This window comes from Rhinoderma darwinii, chromosome 1 (genome assembly GCF_050947455.1).
Source record: "Rhinoderma darwinii isolate aRhiDar2 chromosome 1, aRhiDar2.hap1, whole genome shotgun sequence".
NCBI classification, from domain to species: Eukaryota; Metazoa; Chordata; class Amphibia; order Anura; family Rhinodermatidae; genus Rhinoderma; species Rhinoderma darwinii.
This window is the reverse complement of record NC_134687.1, coordinates 153,720,228-153,733,087: the sequence shown is the minus strand read 5'-3', so window position 1 is coordinate 153,733,087 and position 12,860 is coordinate 153,720,228. Positions and strand designations below refer to the sequence as shown.

General features: G+C 40.8%; 1 protein-coding gene across 3 annotated transcripts in view; it reads right to left on the bottom strand.

Moving 5' to 3' along the window:
• The window catches only part of ANKRD50 (ankyrin repeat domain containing 50), a 50,746-nt gene that overhangs the window by 25,849 nt on the left and 12,037 nt on the right, over window positions 1-12,860 (bottom strand). For all 3 annotated transcript variants that reach the window (XM_075860475.1, XM_075860476.1, XM_075860477.1), the window contains exon 3: window positions 6,784-7,013. In XM_075860475.1, coding sequence (XP_075716590.1) covers window positions 6,784-7,013 — 230 coding nt within the window. The remainder of the gene's footprint in view (window positions 1-6,783; window positions 7,014-12,860) is intronic.

Below are 12,860 nucleotides of genomic sequence, written 5' to 3'. Positions count from 1 at the left end.
AATAATTTATTATTATTATTTCCCACCATGCTCTCTTCCTAGTCATCTTCCTTCTTCTCCCTCTGCTTTTAAACATATACATTTACTAATTAACATTTGTAATCTCCGTTACTCAATTATGCTCTCATCTGACTCTCTGCATCACCATGATCGACGTCAGAGGTGACCTTTGACCTACCTTTTTTGTCTGTTTTTCTCTTGCCTTCCCTCACTATTTAAAGTTCCTTCTCACAATGTAATGTCCATGGCCTGATGAAGATGCTAGTCTAGTGTCGAAACGCGTAGCCTATTTAATTGCCTAATTATTTTAATTAAAAACCCAATAAATCCCTTTTATTACCTCCTTGTCTGGACTTGCATTTGATGTTAGCAGCGCTGTACTTTGGTTCATAATTTTTCTCCTCATACAGCCATGTCCACGTGAAAATAAATTTTAGCTCTGCTCCATTAGGTCCCATTCACACATGTTTTTTTTTCCACTAGAACACTATTTCTCATGTGTGTGAACACATCTAACAAGGACACACGTGTTTGTAAAGATATGTTTTTTTTCCGTTCTAAGTCAATGAAACACAATGTGTGAATCCTGCTTTAAACGAGTATAAACGATGTATCTCATACGTTCCGGCAGGGAGGCACTTCAGTAACCAAAGACGTAACTAATACGGCCTTGCTACGATCTGATCTAACACGGGCTGTGTCGCAGAAGCTCGATCTGCATTCCGGGTCTTATTTGAAAGCCAAGAATCTGCTCATCTAATTGTCCCTATGCATCTAATGTATTTTCTCCACTACCCGGATATTCACCAGTGCCCGGATCGAGGCTTTTAAATAAGTCGCACTAAGCACCACACAAGCATCAGTAAAGTGCCTACATTTTACACTGTCCCTATCCGAGATTTAGAGTAAAATATGCTGACTGCTTCTCTAGAGATACTCGCCGCACGCTACGGTCACAGTGATCACGATTATCACAAGAGCGGATTGTCTAATATATTTATAATGGATGGAAAAGTCTGGCGGTCAGAAAATACATTTTCATCCACTAATGGTCACCATAAACGATCATTTCCAACTAGTTCCATTAGGAAAATCAGTATTCATTAAGCATTAGATTAAGTTTAAGGATTTGAGATTGATTAGGGTTAGGCTGTGTTCACAAGTTGCCGTCGATTTGTATTTTTTGCCGCGATTTTCACAGTATCGCGGCAAAATTTGACTACGACATTTGGACATAGCCTTAGAGTTTCTATAGGGGAATGGAAAATTATATATCTATATAATCACCAACATCATTTGCACGCAAAAAATTATTAGTGTTCTGGTTGCCAAGTAAGGTTCACATCAGCGTTGGCTTTCCGCTGAGGGGTTCTGTCGGAGGTTTCCGTCAGTTTAACCCCTCAACGGAAAGACAAACGAAAGCCTTGGCTTCACCATTGATATCAATGGTGACGGAAACATTGATACTGGTTTCCGTTTGTCACCATTCCGTCAGGTTTCCATTTTCTTTGATGGAATCAATAGCGCAGTTGACTGGATTCCCTCAAAAAAACTGAAACCTTGGTTTTTTTATTCTTACATTGTTTTTGCGAGTAAACTGCTGCTCGTACGTGAGTTTTAGACGCAAATATACATTATAATGCATTTTTTTTTTAATAGTTCCTGTTTGTCACAAAGTTACGTGAAGGTGGATATGGCTGCCAACAGCACGTCAAGACAATTTTAACTGCTTGTCTTCTTTGAGCAAATATCTAGGTTTTGGGGGTGCACTTACTTTTTAAGGTGTGTAATCCCAGTATTTGACAGGTTGTTTTTGGTTTTTTTAATTTCCATCTTAAAACCAGATTTTTGGTCTCTTCAATTCTGATGATTTTATGAAGCTATGTGCATGTAGGTATAAGAATACGTGGTATGTATGAACTCTGCATATTGACCTTTCATTTATAGGATGTTTAGTACATCTCATTTGCTGCTTGGGTAACACTTTGTCACAAATATGAATCTCTAGTCCCAAAAAAATTGCGCTATGCATAAAATTGCATGGCAGTGGAAGGGAGTATAAAGTGCTAAGTGACATTTTGACAACGTGCCAGGTATCTGCTTTCAGTAATATATATATATATATATATATATATATATATATATATATATGGTTTAGTATGATTTCTAACTTTGTAACTTTGGTGGCCAGGAGAATTTTCATACATGTGACCTGAACGAATATAAACCGGAGGTAGAAAATGTTCTAAAACTCCTGGCAGCGAAAGGGTTTAAGCATGGTTATGATCAATGACGACTGTGCATTTGCATCTGCAATTTATCCTCATTTTTTAGGATAAATTGCGTACCCATTCATTTCTATGGCCCCATGCACATGACTGTGGTTTTCACGGATACGTGCTGGGGCCGCAAATCGAAACAAGTAATTTTACGGTCCGGATTTGCGTATTTACTAAAACTGAAAGAAATCAAATATTTTTTTTTTTTTTGTGGATCCGTAAATCCCAATGATAAAAAAAGTTTTTTTGCGGTCAGATGGACCGCAACGAGTTTGTGGTTTTGTGGAGCGCTAAACCTCTACGGTTGTGTGCATGGTTCGATAGTTTCCAGGTAAGGTTAAATTCACAGGAAGTACTGGATTTCGCTACAAAGTATAGTATAACGTAAATGAATGAGGTTTTAAGGATTAGAGAGCATGCTATGGAAATTTAAAAGCGCATTCCAGCCAAAAACTTTTTTTGCTAGATTGGTGGGGACTTCCCATTCTAGCAATTGGTGTGGATCCCAGCAGTCGGACCCCCACTGATCTAACATTTATCACCAAGTCAGTAAATAGGTGATAAATGTTTTTTTTTTTTTTGCTGGGATACCCCTTTGAATCTGCAGCATGCCCGGTTGTGGATTTCATCCATTGTGTTGTGTGGGGTAAAATAATGTAGTCATCATATACAGTGATCTGTTAATAAAAGCAGACTTAGTGGATTATCAGGGTACCGCGGCAGAAAAAGAAAGTGCTTATTGATTGGCTAAACACATATTCAAACTCGCTTCTTGGTCTAACAGGCTCTAAAAAAAAAAAAATGTGTCTAATCATGTTCTTAGGCCTTATACATACAGGTGCTAAACATCCATGGTCAGCTCCATGTACTACAGATGCAGAGGACATCAGGATTCACTAAAACCTATTGAGAAGTCTCTGGACACAGGCTGTTCAGGGACATGTCCATAATAAACCAGATGTCCCTATAGTCTAATAGCGGTTATCACATGCCAATAAAGGAGACCACTGCATTCGACTAACTCCAAAATGAAAATCAAAAGATCCTAATAAAGCCTGTAGGGCAAGTTACACCAGTTCCTAAAGGACTACAACCAGAAGCATCTATGTTTTCCATGCATTGCTAATGGTTATGTCTATCACTTTCCTTTAAAAACCTAAAAGACCACTTCAAAAACATTCATGGAAAGAGGCTAGGAACAGTACAAAAACCAATACACCAGATTGTCTTCATACTTGGCCACGGAAAAGTGGGAGAGAACAAGCAGGTGGTGGCACTGCTCAATGGGTGACACATTTCAGCAATAAGCCATCCCTGCTCTATTCGACTAATGGAGTTGCACGGACCAGCCAATAAATACGTATACAACATGAATGGAGATACAGTATATGTACCTTAGCATAATAACTGAACAAAAATGTGTGGTCAAAAGAGAACGCCCACTACCGGGTTGCAGTGAGTGACGCGAATACTAAATCCACACAGAGCGGTCACATTACTGTGGGGGAAAATGGGCAAATCACATTAATCCTGGCACTCAACCCACTGTTGGGAAAGTCACTTTTACGGTTCTTCAAAAACCCCATAGCCGATAGTGACAGCAAATACCCAGCATGTCTGTGCATTACAAGGACAGACCATTGAGTTTAAAGAAGCTCTGTCACCAGATTATAAGTGGCCTATCTTGTACATGATGTGATCAGCGCTGTAATGTAGATTACAGCAGTGTTTTTTTATTTAGAAAAACGATCATTTTTTACGGAGGTATGACCTATATTAGCTTTATGCTAAGCAGTTTCTCAATGGACAACTGGGCGTGTTTTACTTTTTGACCAAGTGGGCGTCGTGGAGAGAAGTGTATGACGCTGACCAATCAGCATCATACACTTCTCCCCATTCATTTATACAGCACATAGAGATATATCTATATCCCTATGTGCAGCCACATACACAAACACTAACATTACCTCAGTGTCCTGACAATGAATAGACATTACCTCCAGCCAGGACGTGATGTGTATTCAGAACCCTGACACTTCTCTGTGATTTACAGCATAGCAGACCTAGTCTCGCGAGATTACGCTGTAAACTGTCATTTACAGCGGGATCTCGTTGTGCTGTGCTGTAGTCTCACAGAGACGCTACAGAAGTGGTCAGGATTCTGACTAGACATCACGTCCTGGCTGGAGGTAATGTATATTCATTATCAGGACACTGCAGTAATGTTAGTGTTTGTGTGTGAGGCTGCACATAACGATATAACTATATCACTAGTGCAGTGTGAATGAATAGAGAGAAGTGCATGACGCTGATTGGTCACTGATTGGTCAGCGTCATGCACTCCTCTGTACAACGCCCAATTGGTCATAGTAAAACACGCCCAGTTGTCCATTGAGAAACTCATTAGCATAAAGCTAATATAGGTCATAACTCCGTCAAAAATTATTGTTTTTCTAAATAAAAAAACACTGCTGTAATCTACATTACAGCGCCGATCACATCATGTACAAGATAGGCCACTTATAATGTGGTGACAGAGCCTCTCTAATGTCAGACAGACAGCGAGACAAGAGACAGAGAGACAGAGAGAGACCGAGAGAGAGAGAAACAGACAGAGAAAGAGTGAGGGTATGTTCACACGGCCTATTTACGGACGTAAATCGGGCGTTTTTGCCCCGAATTACGCCCGAAAATAGCGCCTCAATAGCGCTGACAAACATCTGCCCATTGAAAGCAATGGGCAGACGTTTGTCTGTTCACACGAGGCGTATATTTACGCGCCGCTGTCAAATGACGGCGCGTAAATAGACGCCCGCGTAGAAGAAGTGACCTGTCACTTCTTTGGCCGTAATTAGAGCCGTTATTCATTGACTCCAATGAATAGCAGCGCTAATTACGGCCGTAATCGACGCGGCGTTCAAGCGCCTGCACATGCCGGTACGGCTGAAATTACGGGGATGTTTTCAGGCTGAAACATCCCCGTAATTTCAGCCGTTACGGACCCCCGCCGTGTGAACATACCCTGAGAGAGCGAGAGAGAGATGCAAATGAGTGTAAATACATGACTGTACACATTGATGTTTAAAATACGTACATCTCTTACATACATTTAATTAAAGGGGTTGTCTCACCACAGACAACCCTTTTAAGAGGAGAGCTACCACGGCAATCAACGTCACCAAAATGCATCTGGCTGCTACTTTCCTCTGTAGTTTTACATTAGGACTATTCAAATGCATGGCTGCCCATGTAATACATGACAACTCTGGTGGCTCTCCATAATGCCTCATAGAGGGTGGCTCCGAAGTGTTCCCTAATCAGGCATATGGATAGGCATTGTGCTAAAGGGCCAACCTCTTAACTTGGCTTTTGACTTCTACAAAGTATTGTACTTCTCAAAAATAGAGCGGTTTGTAGATCTTACAAATTAAAATATATAGTAGGGCTTTAAAGATTCTCCATGAAGTCTTTAGCCCTGTTCACACAGAGTTTTTTTTTTGCAGTCAGAAACCGCAGCAAAAAAACCTCAGTGTGAACAGGGCTTTTAGCATCTCAGATGAAAGTTCACTATGCAACCATTTCTCACCATTGATTTTGCCCTTCCAGTTTACTATGCACACGTAAGCTTTATGGCTACTTTCAGCACTCTCATTCCCTCACATAATAGCAGAGTGACCTTTGGCCACCACAGAGAGCAACCAGCAAAGCCCAGCCTCAGGCAATTTCATAAATAGCAAAGGGGTCTTTCACTGAACTCTGGGGCCGCTTTGTTAAACTTACATAGTTAACATAGTTCTGCAAAACCCATAAATTATCTTGTTCCTTACAGGCTGGAACTTCAATAAAACAAGTGATTTTAATAGCTATTAAAGAAAGAAAAGGCTGACATGATTAAAAAAAAATGAAAGGCCACAATAAAACATCTGACCGGTTTACTGGAATTTAAAGTAACTTTACCACACACATAAAAGCCCAGAGACCCTGGGATGTAAGAGGAGAGAGGAGAATATACAGGGATAGTCTAGTTATTTTATAGAATGTAGATTTCATTTTACTACTAATCTGTTCTAGTTACAAACAAGCATTATGGCGGTTGTCATCAGGGATGACGCCTTTAATACTGACGTGGCGGCTCCCGACACATGATGATTTTGCCAGGGGAAGCCTTCTCTGGCAAGACATATTACATAGGCACTATTCAGATGAGTGGCCGACCATATATATAATACACAATCTATTTGAGCTTATGGAGTGGGGTCCCGAGCAGGGGTCCCCCCTCTATGAAGCCCATGTGCCCTAATAGGGCATGTGAACAGGGGTTGTCTTCATAACACATTACTTTAAAAAACCAGAGGCTGGTTGGAGGGAGACCGTGCTTTTTTCAACCCTGTAAAAGTGGCAAGGCATCAACTTTTTTTCATTTATTTGTGGTGAACCATGAAGAACGGCAGCCGGGGAACATTAGAAAAACATGGTTATTGTTTATAGTGACTTGAATACATACCTGTAAACATTTTAGTGACTGTTCTGCTCTGTTTACGAGCTGAACATATAAGAAGCAGCCATGGTGGAAAGAAGTCATGATGTGTTGCTAAAAGATCAGCTATGGTTCCAGATAAGCTAGATGGTCTGTGTTCTCCTTCCGTAATATTGCATCCTTCATCAACTGAATCAACAACCAGAAGAAGACTTTGAGCAGGAGCATTCAAGGCCAGAAGAGGGAGAAGAATGCACCTGTAAAAAGGAGGATTGTTATTATTGGCATTTTTTTTTTTTTACAGTCTTCAAAAACTACAGCATTTCTATTGTTCTCACTTACACCAACCGATGAAAAGTAAATCATCTCTGGTTCACATAAAATAGATCGGCTGTTGATCAAGTTGTTTTTACCTGAGGCTTTTAGATTCCTAGTAAACACAAATCTGTAGCAATCCCTACTCCAAGCGAGGATTCTTGGCATCGCCGGATCTCTGAGTTACCCAAGACGGATATACCCCCTCCACTGCAAAGAAGGTTACGGTAGTAGTACCCCAACCAACACTTTGCCACCACTAATGTCACCAAGAACACCTCAAAGGATTTAGAGAGGTTCCTTGTGCTGAAATACTGTACAAGTCTCATGGATATATACAGTACTTTAATCTCGCATCCAATAACCCTAAAAATTGGATATTCCAGAACATAACTTTATTATGTGAAATTTCACAAGCTAATAACCAATGATCACATTCCTCTTTTTAACAGAAAACATGCTACTATAACTTATGTGCTTCTTTTAGGTTAGGGTCTGTTCATATCTGCATTGGAGCCTCGGTCACAATGCCTATCACATTTGAAGGAAAACATAGCCATGCATGCAGTCCTATTTTTTAGGCTGGGTTCACACAACCTATTTTCAGGCGTAAACCCGGCGTATTATGCCTCGTTTTACGTCTGAAAATAGGGCTCCAATACGTCGGCAAACATCTGCCCATTCATTTGAATGGGTTTGCCGACGTACTGTGCCGACGACCTGTCATTTACGCGTCGTCGTTTGGCAGCTGTCAAACGACGACGCGTAAAATGACTGCCTCGTCAAAGAAGTGCAGGACACTTCTTTGCAACGTAATTTGAGCAGTTTTTCATTGAATTCAATGAAGAACAGTTCAAGATTACGGGCGTCAATGACGCCTTGCAAAATGCGAGGAGGAGCATTTACGTCTGAAACGACGGAGACGTTTTCTCCTGAAAACAGTCTGTAATTTCAGACGTAAAAGCCAGTTATCGTGTGCACATACCCTTACTGTAAAAATGTCAGACACCATGGGTTCCGTCATAGCACCATTGGTGTTCGTTGTGTGACGGATATGTCCTATGACAGCACAGAAAAAGAGATTTCAAGTAACAAATTTGTACCACAAACTAAACATCTCATCCTCCTGTAAAAAAATGCTACAAAATATGTTGGTCAAACCTACCATCTTACCGTTTGGTGTGCCCTTAACTGGTATGTGCGAAACGTTTGCTGAAGTCAATATAGCGGATCGGGAGGGGGGGGTCTATAAATAAAAAGTTTACGAGGAGAAGCGATTTGTGGGGATTTGGGGTAACTAAGTCTCTATGATATAGGTGCAATATGCTCTAAAATAGATCTTCTGAACCTTTGGAGCCTCCCCGCCAGAACAGGATGGTGCCTGGGTCTCACCATTTATCAAAGTCAAATTAAAACTATATCTTAATTTCTCTTTAATTTGACTCAAGCCCAAAAGAACATTAAAATAAGCACAACATGTATCAGTTATGTTGCTAAACCAGAGATGGAATACAGCCAGAGAAACAATTGTGAAGCATAGGATCACTTAAAACTGCCATTCCTGAAGCCACTCTCCAACAACTAGAGGGAGCCAAACCAGTGAGACCCACTTCACAGTTTGAGAAGCACTGATCTAAAATATGACCATGTCATAAAGGATGGTTACATTTTTATTATTGAATTAGTTTATAGGAAGCGAAGACGACATGATCTGAGCAATGTGTAGGCAGATCACACACTAGCGATATGATAGCTGTAGGCCATTAGACTGCCATTACCAGTGATCTGGAATGGAAGAGGTTAAAGAGGGCAGCATTACCAGGCTGACCGGTACACTCACAGGTAAACAAGCTGAGAATTCACCTGCAGATTTTACAGCGGATCTGCAGCAATAGCCGCATGTAAGAATATATTAATTGATAATCCTGTTCTCCGAATTGGGGAAAGGGGGATGGGACAATGACAAATCAACAGCTAGACCCTATAGGGGGGGGGGGGAATTTACCTTAAAAGGCCCGCTGGAGTAAGATGTGCATGTTATGACCTAGGGTAGATTTCCACTATAATTTTAGAAAAGTGGCAAAACAATTAGTTGCACATTTTTACGCAAAACAGGCGTGCACTAAAACCTGCGACTTTTTTCTGCCAGGATGCTGGTGAAAATGTCATAAACGCCTCCCTATGTCATGTCTAGAGCTGCTTTTACGCTTTTGACTAAACTCCACTGCATCTTTCCAAAGTAAGTAATGCATTATTTGAAGCCTTTCATGACCCTCCAGCAGTTCTAAAATAAACGTACAGGGACATCTTTAACTGGGTGACCGTTTCCATTCAAAGTTAGGAAAGGAAAAGCAAAGCTCTAGAAGCTCGAAATCGAACATGCCCGAATTCCTCCTCCCCCACATCTTTTATTGAAGGAGACTTGAGATACCATCATACACATTAGATGGGTTTTGGCTGACTTATCTAATGTGTACGGCCAGCTTTAGGAATGGCCATAATAGTTTCCATTGCAGACACCCAGAAGGTATGTAAAGTCAGCCAGTCTTATCAACTATACTCTGTTTTCCCATACCCACGTATGTACACGTACAGGAAAGAAATACCGGCTAGGAAATGACTATAGTGTTAAATTCGGACCATGTCTTCACAGCCCAGCTACCAGTGGAAATCTCCAGCCTCAGTGCCCTGTATACATAGGAATAGGAAACCTCCTGCCGAACTGTATACAAAAACTTTTTACGCACAAAGGTCGAGAAAAGCGCCCACTTCTCAAAGCCACTCTTGTTACAGCAGAATATCATATACAGGTTACTACGGCTAAATCTGCATCAATACTAAACCGCACTGAGATGCACAAAACTGCCCCGTCGTAGTGAAAAGGGGCCTTGTTTTCATGTCGAGCTTTTACAGACTTTGAAAGATTCACAGGGACTGTAGAGGTGACTCTTTTATCACTGCACAACCATTAATCCCAGGTCTATCCTGAAAAGAAGTCCCAGGGACAATGGCAAGACCTTGAGACAAACTCATAAATGCACACAGGATGTCGGAGAATAACTTATAGTCACACTTCCCACGTAACGCATTTATAAACGCCCCAGTATATCCCAAAACCAACCCCGAAACATATTTTGTCTACTAGTTTAAATGTATTTAAAATCCATTTAGTAAAAGGGATTCTGTCAGCTGTTTTGACCCCGTCAATCTGCTAACATTGCTAGCCAAGCCTAAACATCCCCTTGTTGCCGATCGTACTGCTAGCATAACAGAGAAAATCACGTTTCAATGACTTACGCGGCATATGCTAATGAGATGTCAAGTGTCCGCTGGGTGTTCATCAACCAGGGAGCGTCTCGGGCTGTCGGATGTAAACCGTCCTAACCTCCCCTTCTTGATCGACGTCAATCAAGAATACATCTAGATCAGGCTGATTTTATATATATTTTGGGCTGAGGTTGGTTACAACCATTATACTTCATTGATTTTCATGCATGGTAAACGTGATAGATGACCTGCTTCACAAGTGGTGACCAAACAAGACACCGGTTAAAATTTAATGGAGTCGAAAACCCTAATGAAATTAGCAGACTTGTTTCATTTTAAAAATATCTACATTTATTCTCCTTTACATTACATATTGGTTCTTCAACAAAATAAGTATTGGGCAGAAATATTTTTTTTAGCGACCCAGCAAAAAGAAGCTTCCCAAACACCTAACCACCTAGGCATCAGTAGTAAGTGCCTTGGTTACGCGGGCGGTAGAGCATGCTTGCTACGGCTCCATTCAAAGTCTATGAGAATAATAGAAACAGTCAAGTATGGCACTCAGCTGTTTCCATCACTCCCGTAGACATTAAATGGAGCGGTGGGTGCATACTCCTCACTAAGGGGGTATAGTTAGGATGATCTGAAGGTTCGGAACCCCCATTCTCACGATCGTTTGGGGTCCGAGAGGTGGGGCCACCAGGGATCTGACAATTCTCATCAATCATGTGGATAGGTGATAATTGTCAATACAGGGGCTAACCCTTTAATGTCAGTGGGGCCTACTTGAAATCATCAGAATCCTTCAACAATCTAACGTGTACAGTGGAACCTCTCGACGGTCACCTGATGGGAGATGTTGGGGGAAACGAGGATCAGGCATGTTAAATTTCAACTGGTCTGATTCTTTTGTTCAGTCGAAAGAGAACACTTCCCTTGGCTGTTTCCGTACACTTCCATAGCACACGTTCAACCAGTGCTCCAAACATTCTTTTACACTTTGTTTCTTAAGGTAACGTTAAGCTGGACGTGGGCATCTTTGGATTTATCTTACCGGCATGCATACCACTGTTGCGGTGGTTTGTGGGGGTCAAATCTGATGACATGGTCTCAATTTAAATTTGAATTTTTAGAGACTGTACAGCAGACCTATAATTTCAGGACCAAGATGATGCATAACAGCCAAAAAAATCTTCACTGTCGAAGGCCCTGTTCACACCTGCGTCGGAGGCTCTGTTAGGAGACTGTCACAGAATCGGTCGCTTTTGCTGGACAAAATAGTGCAGCATGCTGCACTATTTTGTCTGTAAAAACTACGGCCACTGTGACGCAAACCAGACAGAACCCATTTAAGTGATGGTGTTCCGTCTGGCGTCGTTGGTTTCCATCATGTGATGAATCCGGAGGCTACGTTTTTTTCATTGTTATGCTCCTATGAAGGATCAAAACAATGGAAAGCCTTGACACAGGTGTGAATAGAGCCTAAATCGATGCTTTAAAAAACATCTAATTTATTTACAGGGTTCAGGACTTATATTAAAATGCAAACCGACAGGCACACTGCTTATCTTGGGAATTAGCCAAGTGAAATATCCTGTTCTTGTCTCCTCCACAGTCAATATTTAGAACATGACACATGCCAGGCATGCCCGGTTTCTATTTTTAATGTAAATGATACCTTACAGTTTAAAATAGAAATTAAATGATAATTAGACATGCCTAGAAGGGTCCTGGCCCTTGTACATGGCAATAGAAAACGCAATCACAAAAGACAAGTGGGATTTGTGAAAAAACACTTCACTCTCGCTGTGTGGGTCAGATTGGCTCATTAACACCTTAACAATATGTTCACACTGACTTTTCAATTTGTTTTGGGCATTTTTTTTTTATAATAATGACAAGAAAATATTTTCCGGTCATAAAAAAATTCTTAAAACACCCTGCGTTAAGTTCAATTACCAACAACACATCAGTACCTAGAGATGGATATTTAAACAAGGCATGATTGAATCCATCATAGGATCCATTATCAGCAGGGAGTAACAGGATTATTTTTTTTCTACACCGCAAAGAGTTTGCCTTGCAGTTTAGTCACGGTACAAATCTTCTACCTAGTCCTCATCAGAACAAGGCAGATTTGTCTATACCATGAAGCATCTATTTATCTTTATATATTGATCAGATGTCTGATCCTTGGAGGAAACATCCATACAGCATCAAACTGCCAGTAAAATGGTTCAGTTTAGTGAGTGACCTTGGGAAGATTGGATGAGATATGTATGTATGTATGTATGTATGTATGTATGTATGTATATATACATATATATATATATATATATATATATAAAAGATAGGAAGTGTCAGAGTGAGTGAGCAAGCGAGCAACAGAGAGAGCGGGCAATGTATGTATGTATATCTATTTAGCTATATTAAATATATGATAGGAAAAGTCAGTGAGGGAGAGAGCGATAAGGAGAGCGAGCAAGCGATAAAGCGAGTGAGCTATAGAGCGAGTGATATAG